Below are 19,692 nucleotides of genomic sequence, written 5' to 3'. Positions count from 1 at the left end.
CTGACAATAAAGACAATATTTTGAATAAAGCTGAAAACTGTCATCCATAGCAGAAAAACAGATATGAATGTTTTCCAGCTGTCTTTAAAATATCTCTTGTGTTTAACAAGAAAAAAAAGGTTTGCTTACTTAAATGTCTAACACAGATGGATTTTTAACTAAAACTCTGCTGACTTTTAATAAGAATTATAAAAGAACAAATAAAGCCTAATTTGTTAACTTTTGGAATTTGAAAAGGTTCAATTTTAGCAGATGATTTTACCATCACTGTCACTATCTAAACATGCTAATCCAGTGCATTCAGTATCTAGTTCACATTCGTGATTTTACCACATACTCTATATGTTTTAATATCACAGACAGCTTCTTCCCTTAATCAATTATCATGAAACAATGACATGTATATTTGATGATGCATAAAAATTGGTCTGCAGTAAAGTTATTCAAGCCATTTTAAGTTTTGCTGATGATATTGTTTTGTCTTATGACTTTGATAATTATAAGTGAAACACCACACCATATGTATCAGACATTTCTACAAACAGGAGTAAGATGATTGAGTCTTCATTAGCTATGTTTCCATCCAAAGATGCAAATTTAATTTTATTTGCAAAACTGGAATTTAGCATAAAAGAAAGCAGCGTTTCCATTCAATGAGTCAAAGAGAACTAAATCGCTACTTCCTGATATTTTTAATCTAACTCAGTTAAAAAAAATTTTTGGGAAACAAAATATTGAAAATGCGCATTTTTTTTAAATTTAGGAGTCTCTTGGATTTTCCATCAAGCATTTTCTTATGCGCTTGGAAAACTAAAATGCTTACACTGTTACAAACATTGGGTCGCTAGAGCCTACATAGACTTTTTACACAAAAATTTATTAGGAATCAGACATTCTTTAATGACTGGATTTTTAATATCTTGTTTTGTTGTTTATAATAAAGGAATTGAGTAATACTAAGACGGTGAGTGTCTGAAAAAAAATAATGATAAAGATGCACAAGGAATTTATTGGTTAGTTCCTCAAGAAACATTACTACCCTTGTAGAAATCACATATTCCACTTAAAGGTGCAGTATGTAAGTTTGATACCCAGTAATTGAACTAGGTATTGCATTCTCAGATCAAAACAAACCAAGTGCAGGTTGCCAGATTGAGGACCAACAGGAGCATTTAAATCGTGTTCTAAATAAAAGCTAAGGTACATGATAGAAGGAATATTTTACATATCAAAAGGAGTTTTTGACCTAACCAACACCTGGAATATTAGAAACTGCTTCTATTTCTTGCAGCTGAACAACAGGATAAATTGATAATGATCCCCTCAGGTACACCTCATGTGCTTTATTCAGTGTTAAATGCTAATAATTTGAGTTTGAATACCATTTTACAGGACATTTATTGCCATACTATTGAAAGCAGCAGCAGATAGTTCACCTCAGATCTTGAAGATAAAATAAACCTTTTGAAATGGAAGTTTAGAACTTTAGACACAAAACTAACAGATATCAGTGATTCAGCATCTACATTTAATAATGTTAAGGAGGTTTAATATGTATTAATTAGATTATAAACCTTACAATTCGTTGGAGTGCAGTAAGTGCACTATTCTGTGCTTCTAAATGGCTGTATTTAAATTTCTGTCCTGATCCGTCTGGTGCAAACAGCACAATTGCTTATTACTGCAAATCTCGTCACGTAGCATGTTGTTAGGACACGAGGTTACAATGTAACATGCTCACATAATGTTTAGATTCGTAATATTTATATTATTTGCTAAATAACCACCTCATGTGGAACTCTGAATCTGCGTCTTATTTCAGAGTCTGCTACTGTCCACCGGTGGAGGCATTTTAATCGTGGAAGCATGCTTTGTGAGCCTTCCTGACTGAATGAATCAAATATGTGGTTTTCCAACAAGGCAACCCAGGGTCCTGAAATATAATTGGCTAAAGTGGCAGTGGGCAGGTTAAAAGAACCAAAACAAAGACAGCATTCCGGCATATAACAGACATTTTCAAAGCAGAATATCTGACTTCAGCACTGTTTTTCAGATAAACAAAAATGTTCACTTGGCATGTTTCTTAAATATCTGCAAACATATTAAGGTATTTTTCTGTCTTTAAAAGAGTCAAAAACTTACATACAGCACCTATAATATTTTAGTGGAAATTGTGATCCATAAATCAAGAAAAAACAAAACAAAACGAAACTTTATTCGAAATGAAATATTAGATGTAATATTAAAAGTGATATAAACTTCCAGCTTTTACTGATGTAATGTATTGACTTACAAAATTTTACTGACCTCAAACTTTTCAGAGTGAAATTGTAATTAATCCCAATGTCCTGAGACATTTGTTTGTCTTCAGAAGACAAATGAAGATATTTTAGATGAAATCAAAGACCTCCATAGACAGAAACGATCTTGGGATGTTCGAAATTCAAACACCAAAAACAATCCTCAAAACAGAGCTTATGCTTTCAGTGCCTTAAGCCGCCTTTCCACTGCACACGACAAACCACAAGCGGCAGATCGAAAGTGATTCATTTCCAATAGAGAATAGTCCAGGAGCTGCGTGGAGTTCCGATCATCTCCGTATGCAGAAAATTCGTATTGGATTTGAGCTGCGGATACATTGAAATATTATATAACTCCTGCGACTAGACCGTATGCAACCAGCCAGATGTGATGTATTCTAGTGTTGTCCAAGCAGGTACGAGCGGGAGAGATAAGAAATAGGAGTTTTTGTTATTTTTGGAATCAGAAAGCTTTTCAAAAAAAACTTTTCAATTCATAAATGAGTAATACAATTATTATTATTTTTAATCTTGTTTCCACATTCCCTCCAAAATTTTTAGCAGTCTATGATGAGTTTATAGTATTCATTCATTCATTAATTCAACCATGGTAAACACACGGAGAATAAAGGCTCTTGCTTTTGCACTCCTTTATTTTAGACACCACTTGAATCAGCTTCCTATGGTGCATGACAAAACTGAGTATTCTGTGCGACTGCCACAAGGGGGCATATTCTGACAGTCGTGTCCGAATGTCATGTGCAGTGGAAAGGCGGCTTTATAATGACACTGAGGAAAAAAAGAAGACATTTTTTATTTCTATGTGCACGAAAGTATTCTTATAGCTTCATAATATTCTGATTGAACCACTCAAGACACATGGACTGTTTCGATGATGTTTTTTGCTTCTTTGAACGAGACGGGAACATTGCTGCATATGGAGAATAAGAGAGCTCTCAAATTTCATCCAAAATACCTTCATTTGTGTTCTGAAGATGAATGAAGGTCTTGGGGTTTGGAACAACATGAGGATGAGTAATTATTGACAGAATTTTGAACTAATCCTTTATCATTAATCACTAGCATTAACGTAATCTAATAATGATGGATGGAAAAAAATCTAAACAAAACTCCATTTGTCTATTAACAAAAAACAAAATCAAGCCTGTGCTGGTTTCAGCTGAAACACTATTGCAACATCAATACTCGTGTGTGGATTTCTGCAGGGATTCTGAGAACAAAATCCATCATTGCACACGTCTAATCATACTTGACATGTATTATTATTTCTTCTAATGTGCGTAACTTTCATCCCAAAACCCTCTGGATCAGATTTGGCAGAGAAAAGAGTTTCAAATTGACCTGCGTCCCAGAAGAAGAATCCAGAACATTTTGCATGGCTAAAAAAAAACTACAGATCTGTGTCTCTGTATGAAAAATAAACATACCCAAAGGACTCCTGACGGAAAATCTGGATGAAGACCTACGATGACGAAACAAAAACTCCTACAAGACCCGTAAAAACACTGGTTGCGCTCATCAGACCTTCATCTGGCTCTGTGTTATACCATCTTCCATTTGTCTAAAGGATTCTGCTCAAGTACTGTTTCTTTTCTCGTGCGTTTACTTGGCAAAAAAAAAAAGTGATATTCCTGTAAAGCAAGAATGTTAAGCTCTGCGTGATGACAGATGAACAGGACCCAGTTTTTTAAAGAATTACTGGTCTGGTCTTTCAGTCCCAGTACTTGTTTAGATGTGTTTGTTTTGTTGCTCTTTCTGTCAGTAAGTCATTCAGTTTTTTTAGGCATTGTTAGAGCTGATTTCTCCTAGCAGCCAGTACGTCCTCATCCGACCCTTTCCCTTCATCTCCACATCTCCTCTGAGCTCCAGCTGGAAGCAGTTGAACTCCTGCAGGACGGCCCGTGTGGCTTCTGACACATGGATCTTTAGAGCTGAATGAAGAGCAGTCAGTGTACACAAGATTATAGTAACACACACACTCCATGAAAACAAAACATAACAACAATAACCGCTTGTTAACCACCTCGCTGCTTTTGTGGAACACTAGAAATTCCACTTTTCTTTCAGAAATCTTTGGTGAATAGAAAGTTAAAAGAACAGCATTTCTTTTATAATAATCTTTTATAAGAATATCAATCAATAAATGTCTTTACTGTCAGTTTTGATCAAATAAACGCAACCTTTCTGAATAAAATGTACAAATATCTTAAAGTAGTTTGTCCAAAAATGAACTTTCTAAACATTGATGAATTTCTTTCTTCTGCTGAACACAAAGCAAGACATTCTAGACAAAAACTGCCACACGTCAATAAACAATGACAAAAAATGAAAGTACTATGAAAGTCAATGGTTGCATTTTTCCACCATTTTAAGTAGAGGTGTAACGGAACTCAACCCACAGTTCGAAACGCATGCGATCTGTGGATTAATAACTTTTTTGAACTTGAAGGTTAATCCAACATTTATAACAATTGCAGAAAGATCGCCTCCTGAGTCATTCAAATCATGTGTATGAAAGCATTTTGGCTTCCCTGTAAAATATAATGATGATGGAAAACGTTGTGGTGGGACCTAAAAGCTTTCTTAGGTTATTAATTAAAGGTGTTTTCTGCCACTGCTTGTTTAGCCTGCATTAATGCATTCAGTGTTAAGCTGCACAATTAAACATTAAAAGATTGGGATCTCAATTCAAACCCGCTCAACATGAATGATAAATGATAATGATTTGCATCTGTTTATTAATCCTTCGAAGTGCTGCGTTCAAATCTGCGTTTGATTGAGAAAGATTTATTTTTTCTTCACTTTTTTAGTTAGTTACAAACAGTTAAATAACATAGAAGTACTGGGATAACAGTTTATAGTTCAGATATATTCACTGATGTTTATATGATTATATGATTAAAATCAACATTTAATGAAACTTGACGCTGGTGAATGTTGTAGCAATTACACTGTTTAACCAATAGATGGCGACAAACTATCAAAATTATATCACTGAATATGTTTTCAAAAATAATTCACCGATAATGAAACGTGAAGTTTTGTGTGTGATTTGTTGAATCATTAATTGAAAACAAATGTGATCTGTTGTACAAAATGTTAGATTTCTATATTTAGCATTATTAGCAACAGTAGCAAATATAATTTTTCTTATTGAATATTTTCCTTTTTTTCAGCTGGTTCTTTCTTGATTTGTACATTTATTAAACTTACAGATTCTAAGTTCTGTTTGTTAAAACCAATGTTTTTGCAGTAATATTTTTGCATAAATAGAAAGCAAATGACATTTGTCTCCTCCCTTTTTTGCTGATTCGAAAAATGGTCTGATCCATGACTCAAAAACAGTAGTGTGATCCGAACCGTGAGATTTGTATATCCTCCTTTGTGTTCAACAGATGAAAGAAACTCAAACTAAACAGGTGAAACTAGTGGAGGGTGAGTGAATCATGACTGAATATTTATTTTTTGGATGAGCTATCCCTTTAAAAAGACAGTGACCCACCACATAAATATAATAACAGCTATTTAGAATTCGAAACTACTTGAGGAACAAGTTTTCTAGTAATTTGTCATGATTGAGTCATATTCATTCATAGACTCATAGACCACAGACTCTTGTATGGTGTTTCTATTCTTCATTTTTTAAAATAGAAGTTAGTACTTGATTATTAAAAAATTTGAAAAATCTAAAGTCTCAGTGAAGACATAGTAATGTTATAAAATATTTCTTTTCTACTTATAAATATCAATAATAATAATAATAATAAATAATAATAATGAGAAGAAATATTAGAAAATTAGAATGATTTCTAAATGTTGATAATAAAGACTGGGGTAATAGCTGCTAAAAATCCTGCATGGTTCTTTTATTTTACAACACATTTTATTTTAAGGTGTCTGTGTTTCAGTATGAATATTCATGTAACTACAGAGTAATATTAATTGCACATTCTTATGGTTCAGGTTAGAATGTGGGTTAGGTTTAGGGTTAATCACATGCAACTATGCATAATTAATTGTAAATACTATAGTACGTACATGGAACATGTGCAACACGGACACCTTAAGATAAAGTGTAACCCAATATATTCAATTAGAACATTTTAAATCATAATTTGAATTGAAGATTAACAATGTTTTCACTGTATTTTGGATCAAATAAATACTTCATTTTACAAGATCGAAATTCTCATCAACCACAAACAGTGGCAACTATTACAGTACAAAACAACAACAAAAACAAAGGCTAATATTATAAATCATATGTATAATTATATCTAAATAATATAAATAAAATTTCACAAAATTGTAATACAATACACCTGCTTCATTACACTAGATGCTTCTCACCTTCTCCATTGGATTCCATGCGCGAAGCTGTGTTGACTGTATCACCAAACAAACAATAACGAGGCATCTTTAAACCAACCACCCCCGCACACACAGGACCTGCACACACACATAATAGTCAAAGAATTTTAAGGAGGGGTAGCCTACAGCGAGTACATCACTCCACAATTCTAACAAACAAATAAACATGAATGAATGAATGTTTCCAATTTTGTATACAATACACTTGTATTTAATTAGGAGTAATATGCATGAACATATCCCTCTGCAAAACCTTCAGAATGTATATTAACAAAACGGTTTGGTGCTGCTGAAGTGAAGATTTACAGCTCATGCAGACTAAAAGGACACATTGTCTGAAAGCTGATTAAGCAAGCTTTCCATTGATTTGTTTGTTAGCATCAGACAATATATGTCTGAAATAAATACAAAATGTCTTCATGTAACATGATCTGTACTTAATATTAAAGACTGTTTGGTATTAACGTAAAATGCATCATTTTGACTATTTTTTCCCACAAATATACGCATGAAACAAGATGGTTTTTGATGGGCCAGGGTCACATTTTAAGAGAACAGCCTTTAAAAATATTGTAATTCAAATTTACAGGCACAAATTGATGAAATGTGACAAAAGAAACTCTTAAAGGAGTATTTTTGTGGCTTTTTGGTGACTCTTCAGTGTTTGGACTCTCAGCTGTGAATATTAAAACACATTGAACTGAACTGAACGAATCTAAACTGAACTTAAACTCTGAAAACTGAACTTACACTGTTTCAATTCACTATAATCTTCTATGTGAAGCTGCTTTGACGCAATCTACATTGTAAAAGCGCTGTACAAATACAGATGCATTGAACTGAATTGATGATCCTCACCGCTGTGGATGCCGATGCGCAGACGGAGCTGCAGGTTTGGTCGGTGGCGGATTCTAAATGAGTGAACGGCCTCCAGCAGAGCCAGAGACATGCGGGCGATCTCACGGGCGTGCAGTTTGCCGTTCCTCACGGGCAGACCTGACACCACCATATACGCATCGCCGATGGTCTCCACCTGGGGGCGCCACACAAAAACACATAATTCCCCTTGTGGGAAACAAGTGTGCTTAATTCAACAGATTGTAAAAATAAGATTAATAATAAAAAAAATAAAATAAATAATTAATGCACATTTTTGTACCTAATTTTTATTTACTATACTTTAGTTGTAATTAAAATGTAGTTACTATACTTTTATGCAATAAAGTAGAATAGTACATGATACTTTATAGATTTATTACACTATTGTATGTACACTATTGCACTATTGTTTTATTATTAGTATGATTACTAATTTTTCATTAGCATATGTGCAATGCAATACTTATGTTTTGAAGTAATATGCATAGACGATACTTATCAGGCAGGATAAGCGTATTATACACTTATGATACACTTTTATTTAAATTACAGTTACAAGACTACAAAATGTATTTGCACATGGCATGTGCCTAATAAAAGTTCAAATCAGAACACAAAAATTACACATACAGTTGAAGTCAGAATTATTAGCCCCCCTGTTTACTTGTTCCCTGTTTATTGTTTAACTGAGAGAAGATTTCTTCCAACACATTTCTAAACATAACAGTTTTAATAACTAATTTCTAATAAACTGATTTATTTTATTTTATAATTATTTTATTTTCACTATGATGACATTAAATAATATTTGACTAGATATTTTTCAAGACACTTTCATACAGCTTAAAGTGACATTTAAAGGCTTAACTAGGTTAGGCAGGTTAGGGTAATTAGGCAAGTTATTGTATAGCGATGGTTTATTCTGTAGACTATTGGAAAAAAAAATTAGCCTAAAGGGGCTAATAATTTTGTCCTTAAAATGGTGTTTAAAAAATTTAAAACTGCTTTTATTCTAGTTGAAATAAAACAAATATGACTTTCTCCAGAATACTTATGTACATCTGATTTTTCTGATTTTTATTTTTAATAAATTTGCAACAAATCCAAAAATATCTTTTTTCACATTGTCATCATGGGGTATTGTGTGTAGAATTTTGAGGAAATAAATTAACATAAAAAATGTGGAAAAGTGAAGATCTAGGAATATTTTCCAGATGCACTGTAAATTTAAATATAATTTTTTAACAAGTATTTTAAATGACCTACCTTGTATACGTCGAAATTGTCAATGATTGCATCAAAGCAAGTGTAAAGATCATTCAGCAGCGTCACCACCTGTGACAGATAATTCAACACAAGAGTCATCTATCTGAACTCAATAACGCACTTGTGATTGTTGCAGTAAATGATAAATTAGCCTGTAAAGGCAAGCGTCTAATTTTTTGTTGTATTATGTTGTATTAACTTGTATGAGTTTTTGATTACTATCTGGAGAAGTCGCGTGGAAAATGTAGATGCTCTAATGGCTCAGCTCGTACTGTGTGAAAGGAACTTACGAGCTGAGCCAAGCAGCTCACATCCTTTATTAAAGCTCACGATCATTTTTTAACATATTATAAAATGTTCGGAGGCTGTCAGCTTTAATTTGTCAGGTATATGCCGTTAAATGATCTTCAATTCATCTGAAGTTGACTAATCGGGAGGATAAACTCACTGAAAAGTGAACGCAGGATTATCAGAGATTAATTTACAGCAGACAAGGCTTTATATTTCAAACACATAGAATAACCAGGCATCCTTGTGCTATACACACTGTTGATGATTTTTGGAAATTACACAGTATTTAACTGTAATATGAACTCTATTTTACAGTTATGCGGTAGGTTACTGTATTTTAAAGTTTTACTGTGAAGATTACTGTATATTTTTAAAGATATACAATACTGAAATACATACACAGCACAAGATCAATTAAGTTGTAAGTGTAAATACAGTATTTTTGCTGTAATTTATTTAGAGTAAGTTAATGATGAACTGCCGCAAGTAAGTCTCTGTAGATTCTACAGGAAATTGTTAACAGTGTATGTGCAGGAAGCATTCATGGCTCATATCAATAGCTGTTATGCGAGAGAGAAAGAGATAGAAAGAAAGAGAGATTTGCTTTAAAAGTAATGTCTTCCTCTGTCCATGTTATTGGTGCAGAATTTCACACCGTTGCTTCTGAATTCTCCAGGTCATAAAATTGTGCTGTATATTACTGTGTTCTCATGACATATGATCTTCCAACCATTAGAATTGGCACTGTGTACATCCGCCTTATTTCATTCTGTTTGTCTCCTTGAGGAGTGTTTGAATGCTCTGGGTTTTCTGACCTCCATAGGTGTGCTTTCAGCGGATAATGCTGTGAAGCCCACGATGTCACTGAAGTAGATGGTGACGGAGTCAAAGGCTTCAGCCTGAACCATCTCTCCTCGCTTCAGCTGCTCGGCCACTGAGCTGAAACAAAACACGCACACACACAGACACACACACAGTCACATACACACCTGTGAAAACACATCTTCAACTGAAGACAATAAATGCACATCAAGTTCTATGAACTATTGAAAACATCCTGTTCAAAATAACAACCCTGAATCAGTACAAGAAGCCTATAATAAGTGTTTATATTTTAGACCTGTTGAGACAGATTTGGCAGAGATTACCATAAAATTGAAGTTGTCACACTAAGTGAGAAATATTGAACATGGAAACAAGTCAGCATGCAAAAGCAACAGCTTTAAAAACAAACAGACTCAGAATAGAGCAAAGTCTGAAAGCAAAGAGGGAAGAGTGATTATTAATGTATTAAAGTAAGCAAAATAAAGTAATAAAACATAACTCAACCTTGTTTTTCAGAGGTGACACAAAGTTTGAGATCTGTAAGAAGAGCTGAGCGAGTGTTATAACTATTTAACCTTGATAAATCAATAGCAGTTGTTGATGAATAATTGATTTGATGATGCTTCACTAAACAGTGCTGCCTGTTTGCATGCAGCAATTGCTGTTATTAGGCTACAGCATTTGTCAGTAATTGATGTATTCAGTCTAATGTTTTTAGAAACCAAATATAAATATTTCAACGTGGTAATGAGATTCTATCTGAGTGATTTTAACAATGATTAAGAAGATCTTACTGGTGACAAGGCTTTACCATGGTATGGTATATGGATGTCAATGTTGCTTCAATTTTATTACAATTAAATTCAGAGCATTTATACTAATTTGACAGATCATCTTGTTTTATTGAAAATAAAAATCTGCAGCATGTCCTCAAAAGCAGGAAATAATAACCTGCTTCACGATTTGATATATTATTATTACTGATATAATTTACAATCACCAGTAAGAACAAGCAGGAAAATAAATTATTATAATTTTTTTGTTTTGGAAAAAGTATTCCAAAATATTTTACATTTACTACATTTGTAATGTTCTGCTTTATTTTTAAAATTTTGACAACAAAAAAGTAGTTTAAATGAATAATTAGCTGACTAAAAATGTTATTGTAAATTGTCTGTTGGGCATATCCCCCATTTGAAAAAACTCACAACCTCGATCATCAGATTAGATTTTTTTTTTGAATCAGCAACTGTAAACCAGCATTTTATTATGCAATATATTTTGGGGCTTCCAACGAAGCGGCAACATCCTGCTCTCCCCCGTGAAGCTAATATTGAAGTAACTGAAACTGCAATTGATTGAAATTCCATTGTCTTGGCTCCATAATCGAGCAGATTTCTATTGACCACAATGTTAAAATGGCCAACTTTAGAGAAGACAAAGAGGTGTTTACAGCCTGGTACAAAAATGATTTTGGGGTATATAGCTAATATTACCCTTCATGACAACTGTGAGGGGGTGACTTTTTTTTTATAACTCATCGATTTAGTTTATATTAAGTTATATTAAGTCTGCATAATTGAGGGCGTGGCCACTTGAATGACAGCTAGGTCTCGCTGGTTCGTCATTTCTGCTGAATCCGGCTGATTAGCAGCTGAACTCGGCATATACATCGTATTTTTGTTAGTATAATGTGGCTTTACACAGTCAATTGCCTTTTGTAATTATTTCCAATTATCGGATAATATGGCATGCTGTGCACTTTATTGTGCTCACAAACTATTCACGTGGCCTCCATTCCCCAGGTGAGTGAAGTTATATACTTATATATCATATCTATAAATGTATTTGTTTTATTTAAGATCATTTATCATTTATAATTTCTTTAGAACTTGAATGCACTCCAGAATCTGACCGATTAATTAGCTTTAGGCTCTAGAGCAGTCATCTAAAATGTTGTCATACAGTGTTATGTCTGGATTTCATAAATATCCTTGCATTTACTAACACAGATTATATTTGAAGTATTTGGAAAGCAATTGCATTTTCCTCCTGTAAAAAAACATCATAAGAACAATGTTTAGTGGCTCAATGTGTTACAACAGTGTTTTTAAAGACTAAACACTTTATTGATATAGTGTACAACCAAGCACATGTGGTCAGAACACAAACGAGTCGCAGGTAATGAAGTATTAAGCGTTTCTCTCAAATAAAACCTGTCTAAGCATAAAATGCTAGCAGGCATCTGTAGCTCCGCTCACGCCTCTTTGCCCTTTTTTGGTAACCCTTGGTGGGCACAATGACGGCCGAAAAAAAGGGGATGGTTGGCTACGCCCACTTAGCTTAATTTGCGCTTTAAATAAACCCATGGGTGACATCACAGATACTACATCCATATCTTTTACAGTATATGCTTAGAACAATTTTTGAAATAACACTTATTGAAATATTTAAACACAAACAAACAAATAAAAAATAAGTAATACATGCATAAATAAATGGTTGCAAAAATAAAAGTGATTTGTAAATTTGCATATTGTAGACCGACAGAAAGAGAGACAGCATGCATGCACGTATACGTAATTTATCCCATAGGAAATTCATGCATGATGTGTGTGGGACTCACTGTGGGAGAATCTGATAGAGCAGAGCTTCAGCTTTTCGTTTCTCCTCATGGTATGCCTGTGTCCTCTCCTCCACCAGCTCCTCCAGGTTATTGGCATATTGCTCCATACGGGACAGGAGGTTATCCAGAATATTAGAACCGTATCCACTGAGGGCAAAACAGAGAAGGAGAGGCAGGGAAATGAAGTGTGAATCTGTGACTGACATGTGTGAGGACTAAGCATGCAGGTTTTCATAACCAGGTCAGCATATATCCACCCCCCCTCCACATAAATTACATAAATACTTTTTCTTCAACATAATTAATAAGTTACTATTCAAAACTATTATTATATTATAGTAAACTATTATTTATTATTTGTATTTGTATTGTATTATTTATTTTTATATCAATAAATCACTATAAATATTAAATTAGAGCATTTTTAAAACTGTATAACTTACACAAATGCTTAATGGTGCCAAGTATACTGAAAAGTCTAAAAATAAACAGTAAGATTTTACAAGATCTCCAAATGAATCTATATTCAATTTCAACCAAAAATGTTGACGTTCCTATTATTTGTTAAGTCAATTAAATTGCTGGGTGTGAAATGATAATCACTTGATTGTGCGTGTGTGTGTCATGTACCAGTTGTTCTTGCGGAGCAGTACTTTAATCTGGCTGAAGTCTGGCCTCTCGTTGACGTCCTCTGACCAGCAGCGCAGCATCAACTGTCCCATCTCTTCACTGTGACTCTGAGAACACAGCAGAGGACGCAGGTATGGCCAGCGGCCCTCCACAACACGCTCGATGATCTCTGAAACACAGAACCAAGTCACAACATGTAACAAACAGTCCCTCCAGGATTTCACAGGACATTTTTATGGATTTTTGTGGCCTAAAATGACTTTTCTTTTTCATTGTTCTCAGCTTTTCCAGAGAGTCGTAGGTATGTTTGCAGCAGTTCTTGTGTTGTTTAGCAGTAAAAATATACAACCACAATATAGTAAAATTTGTAAATCGTGGAGAGAAGCAAGCAGGGAAACTTAAGGGCTCTTTTTTAAACCATTTTACAAGATGTAAGATGTCTAAAGAATGTGTCTGTAAAGTTTCAGCTCAAAATACTCACTTTATTATACAATGCAGAATGTGCCCATTTTAGGCTGAGAGCAAAATGTAGTTGTTTTTGTAGCCTGTGCCTTTAAATGCAAATGAGCTGCTTCTCCTCGCCCACTGTTCCCACATGCATGTTTGCTTCTCATGCGTTATGTCAGATAAACAGCAGACAGTGATAGAGACAGACATGGATGAAGCAAAAATAGCAAGTTAGTTTATTTTAAGTATTTTTGGTGGTGTTTTTTTCGAGCCTTTCTGAGCCACACATAAATGCCATTACAAAGTTCACAGTACACACACCCACACATTTTGGCACTGCTTTTGCTCCTCACATACTGTTGTACTGTTTCTTTGCAGATCCTGGTCTGTGGACATGTTTATATACATTACTACAGAGACACCTTAATATTTGAGAATCAGTCTGGACTCTCACCTTACTTATTGTGAGCTTGTTCAAAATGTCTATAAAAAGCTGAAACAAAAGCTATTTGTTTACGGGAAAATTAGGGCAAATTTGTGTTTTTCTGTTTCTGAAACTTACTTTCATGCCATAATTTTGTCCACATTGTTATACTGTTTGGTCACTCACAACAAATGATATCTTGGAGTCAATAGCTAGACTGTATAATAGGGCCTGAAAGATCCACAATAGACTTTCTGGATGGACACATCATTGTTTTGCTCTATCACTCTCTAATGCTTTATCGTTTTAAAATTATATTTTATGAACACAGGGTTTAAACTGCACTATCAAATTGTAAATAGTGCTACCTCAGCAGCCCTTTGTGCTTTGGTATCAAAACTTAATATAAGGACTGGTTGTTCCACCAGATCTGCAACAAATTGATGTTGGCCGTTACCAGCTTTTAAAAACTGTTATGGACAGATATTTCTTTTATATATTCACAAAAGCCTGGAATGCGATCACACAACGTTCTAAAAACAATACCAACACTGAGACTTTTTAAGAAATCTCATGCTTGTCATCTGATGGTCAACTATTGCTGTAGCTACTGAGATAGCCTGTTCCTCTTTATTTCGTATGTTTGGTGATTTTTTGTACTGTTCTCATGTGTTGATGGATGGGATGTTAAGGTTGTCAGTATGCAGGAACCTGCTGAAAAACAGCATTCATGCGGAGTCAGGCCTGATTATCTTTTAATCTTTTTCTGTTTAAAAATTATATATATATATATATATATATATATATATAATTTTTTTTAAACAGGAAAAGATTAAAAGATAATCAGGCCTAACTCCGCATGAATATATATATATATATATATATATATATATATATATATATATATATATATATATATATATATATAAACTTGTTATGTTTCTATCACTCCAATATGAATGTGGACAAACTATACTGTATCTACACACAGTTCTGTCCAAAAGATGATTTTGATTTTGCATCATAGGTGCCCTTTCAGTGTTTACATCCTAATCCTTTAAATGCTGAATCAGTGGAAACAGGAAAGACTTTTGTAAGCAAATTAACAAACAAAAATATCATCAAAAAATTATGCTAAATTATATGAATCAAATATTCTTTAAAGAGCCACTATTATGGGTTTTTGAAAATGACCTTTCATGCAGTGTGTAACACGGCACTAAGTGATTGAAAACATCCAGCTGAGGTTTAAATCTAAAAGTGCACTGTGTTTAAAACTAATGATTTATTAATCTTATTTTTTAATTCAACTATAGGGGTACGGCCAGGTAGGGGGCCTACAAGACATTGTGCCCAGGGGCCTCTGAATTCTTAATCTGGGCCTGCCCCAAAACTAAAATATGACCTTTTATAATGCAAAATAGGGGCTCTTTAATTAATGAGCATTGTAGGCTTGCTGCATTACATTGTGTTTTGCCCACATTTAAATTAGCATTTTATTATCATAAAACTAAGCTTTAACATTAATTTGACCATATGCAGATTATTAGGAGATTAAGAACAACAAATCATTTTAAAAGCATTCTATGTAGGTGTGTTATACTATTTTCACTATGTAATTGACTGATTTGCATATGTGGCCATATAAATAACAAGTGCAGCAAATTACTATTTTTGCTCCGTTTGACCTACTAAATAAAAGTCAGCTGCCTATTTTGCCATGTACTCTGTATCACACGGGTCATTAAAAGCCTGGTGTATCAAATATAACAATAAAAAACCAAAAACACTTTTTTTCTGGCATGGTTTAGTCCAGATTGAAATGCTTAAGTTTCAGCAGGAGCGGGTTTATAGTTTTACACTAACTGGGCCTGACAGATGCATATTAAAGCAAGTAGAAGTGTAGCGACTGATTCAAAGCTTATTTCAAGTTTGGCTGAATGTGCATTTCGTTAACACCAAAACGCATCTGGCTACTACAGTGGCTGAGAGAGCTCAAACTCAAATAGTTAAGAAAATTGCATACAGAAATCAGAAAAACACATTAACACTTTATTTTGATGGTCCATTTGAGTATTTAGTATCTGTTGATACTGCTCCTTTAACAGACATTTAAATGACTATAAGAAACTTTGCAAGTACATGTCAACTTACACTAACCCTAACCCAACAGTTTACTTATAATCTAATGAGAATTAGTTGGCATGTATATGCAACGTAACCTAATTCAACAAACAGACCATCAAAATAAAAAGTGTGACCAAAAACACTAACAAATTGAGAAAACATGTTCATCAGTTTGACAACACACGCGCAGACAAATTCTCCCAACACAGAAAATATTGTAGTAGTGCATTCCACAGTGGAAACGTGTTGGTGGATCCCAAAGGGTGATGAATCCAGCTGTTTCTGTTTAGAGCAAGAAGATTAAAAAACTCACCTCTATGATCTCTGACAACACAAAAAACAATCTTCAATTGATGTACAAATCGCACTTCCGGCCGGCCGCATATCTGATCTAGACTTTACCCCTTTTGGACGAACTAGGAAATATGACAGTCGTTTTTATGTTAGCTGAGTAAGATATATTAAAAAATTATGTGATTTTCAACAAGTGAAGCACGAGCACACATTGCTTTGCATCTTATAAACACAACCAAGCCTTAAAATTGCACTCTGGACAACCCCTTTAATTTCCTTAACAGGTTTAGTTACTTTTGAAAAAAATGTATTCTCAATTTGTTAATGTTTTTCAGAATTGCAAAAATGACTGTCAAAACAAGGCATTTCCAGACAGCGCCTTATCACAACACTCAGTGAATAACATACACAGATTAACATCCAGAGTTAGCATATCAAAATCTCACAGAAAACAGTACGAGCAACTGGAATAAGTGCTGGTGTGAAAAAAGAGAGAGAGATACTGAGAGCAAATATGTGAGAAAAAGAAAAAGAGACGAAAGTGTCATTCGCAAGTTTTGAGAAGACCTTGGATTTAACAAATGTCTTCACAGCAATCAAGGGGAGTGATGATGACATAACGCTCTCATGACCTTTCTGTCTCACTCACATCTCACTGCACTCACGATCATGGCAAAGATGAGCTCCAGCATCTTGATGCCTGTGCCTATCACTGAATAGATGTCACTAAACACTGCACCAAAATAGCGCCAAGCTACTACAAAAAGCCAGTTTACAGTTTTGAAATAATTTATTGTGAGTCTTATTATTAACGTGGTCTATCTATCCATCCATCCATCCATCCATCCATCCATCCATCCATCCATCCATCCATCCATCTGTCTATTAGAGGATTCAGATTTATACCATCCAATCCATCTCAGCATGAATCAACGTTTATCCTTTCCTCATCATCCTGTTTCTCATTATTTTTATGAAATATGTATATTTGAATGAGTATTTAACTTTGAATTGATTTGACTTTTTATTCAAGATAAACTTTATTCATTTATTTGAATCTCTGAATCTAGTCATTCTTTGGGTGAAAATTGTAAATTACCCCTTACACTATCTATCTATCTGGTATATATCTGGTATTCTCTCATTGCTCTCTTTGTTCTCATGGTTGGTCTGGCACTGCACCAGATCTGCCGCTTATGTTTTGTTGTCTCTCTTTAATGCAGCCGCTGGTATGTGTGTGCCGATTTGTTTATGAGTACGGGTGACTGAGCAGAGTTTGTGTGAGTGTGAATTTGTATCCACGTCTCTACATAAGCAAAACTGACACCCATAGAATGTAAATAAGACACAGAACACAGCTGAATATAGAAGTCCATCCCAAAACAGACAGAATGGTGACAGTTACTGTGTCCCAGCTGAAAGTGACCAGGACACTTTGCACAAGCAAAATAATACTTTAAAACCTTTATATGCAACATAACTTATAAACAATATCTTTATTGGATATTTTAATGGAGTGTGTGTTTAAACTGAAAGTAAATAATGTTTAAATAAGTAAATTGCATGAAAGTCTCTGAGGTAAATATTAATTAATACCTTTACATAACCTTTCATGTTTTGTATTAGTTTTTCTCAATCGATGTGGTGCATTTGTTGATTCGTTATTAATATTTGCAAAGAAGTTCACACATTTCTCTGATCGTTTCATACAAACAGCACAACACAATGGATTACCTGCAAAAAACTTTAGTTCATCTCTCAAGAGTAATTATTAATGCTAATGAACACCTTAGTGGCACCAAAATGAAAAGGCCTTGTGTTATTGTTCCTAAACAAGATGTCAAAATGTTTACTCACATTGTTAATATAACAGTGTACACTTTTACCATTACCTGATGTAAAATATGGCAATGGTTTAGAAAACAGTGACTGCCCAGCAGGCAAAGGATGTCAATTTGACGTCATATTGACTTTGTACCCCAAGGTCGTGGGGACATTGCATTTTGTTTGAAAAATTCAAATCGGGTTGATGTCAGAAGCCAATGTCAGGCAGATGTCAATGTGTAACATTCATTCATTCATTTTCTTTTCGGCTTAGTTCCTTTATTAATCTGGGGTCACCACAGCGGAATGAACCGCCAACTTATCCAGCACATATTTTACACAGCGGATGCCCTTCCAGCCGCAACCCACCTCTGGGAAACATCCATACACACTCATACACTACGGACAATTTAGCCTACCCAATTCACCTGTAGCACATGCCTTTGGATTGTGGGGGAAACCGGAGGACATGGAGGAAACCCAAGCGAATGAAGGAAAACATGCAAACTCTACACAGAAACGGCAACTGACCTCGAACCAGTGACCTTCTTGCTGTGAGGCGACAGCACTACCTACTGCATACAAACCTAAAATTCACCAAATACCAATGTCTGATGATGTTGTAGCTTGAAATTGTGTGGAAGTTACCACTATGAAGTCTATCAGACGTTGGATTCTGGTTTGACATACTTGACGAATAAACGTCATTATTTAACCTCATTATGATGTTGGTTTATGTTGTTGGCTGGACGTTGGTTTTTAGGGCACTTTCCTACATAACCAAAAGTCCACCAAATATCAATGTAATTTGACGTTGTTATTGGAGACAGCACATTAAATTTTGGTCACATTATGTCATGACCTAAATCTAACCTAATATTAACCTCTTATGACATTGTATGCCTGCTGGGTGTATTCAAATTTAGAAGGCTGCACGTCCAAGGCAAAAATATCAAAAATCTATAAATTTAAAAGTGCAAATTAGAACATTATTGTGTCTGATCTGATCAGAAATGGGCAATGTTAAATATATAGTTAAACTGGGTCAGAAATGTTTTGAGCTTGTTCACTTTTGACCACTTCCAGAGGCAAAAAACTGCATTTCTTTTAGATTGCTTTCATGGTGTACTCATATGGTCAATTTTTAATAAAGGCAGCAGCGTTTTTAATAAATTGGCCACAGTTGTAAAGAGATGGAGTTGACATAGAAAGAAAAGAAAATACAAGCAATGCAATTCGCCTTTGCGTATTACTCCACCCACATAGTGCCAAGCAAAATAATAAACTCTCTACAGTTTGACAAATATTGCAGCTGTTGGACAACATAATTTACATTTGAGGCTTTTTTAGGCGAGAAAGTAGTTGTT

General features: G+C 34.4%; 1 protein-coding gene across 1 annotated transcript in view; it reads right to left on the bottom strand.

The window, feature by feature from the left end:
* Positions 1–2,249: 2,249 nt before the first annotated feature.
* Positions 2,250–19,692, bottom strand: part of npr1a (natriuretic peptide receptor 1a) — a 189,531-nt gene continuing 172,088 nt past the window's right edge. The window contains exons 16-22 of the mRNA XM_056479373.1: positions 13,210–13,378; positions 12,580–12,726; positions 9,944–10,067; positions 8,838–8,906; positions 7,551–7,725; positions 6,672–6,770; positions 2,250–4,252 (exon numbers count right to left, since the gene is read on the bottom strand). Coding sequence (XP_056335348.1) covers positions 4,101–4,252; positions 6,672–6,770; positions 7,551–7,725; positions 8,838–8,906; positions 9,944–10,067; positions 12,580–12,726; positions 13,210–13,378 — 935 coding nt within the window. The 3' untranslated portion in view covers positions 2,250–4,100. The remainder of the gene's footprint in view (positions 4,253–6,671; positions 6,771–7,550; positions 7,726–8,837; positions 8,907–9,943; positions 10,068–12,579; positions 12,727–13,209; positions 13,379–19,692) is intronic.

This window comes from Danio aesculapii, chromosome 19 (assembly GCF_903798145.1).
Source record: "Danio aesculapii chromosome 19, fDanAes4.1, whole genome shotgun sequence".
Classification (NCBI taxonomy): Eukaryota; Metazoa; Chordata; class Actinopteri; order Cypriniformes; family Danionidae; genus Danio; species Danio aesculapii.
This window is presented reverse-complemented; position numbering and strand designations above follow the sequence as displayed.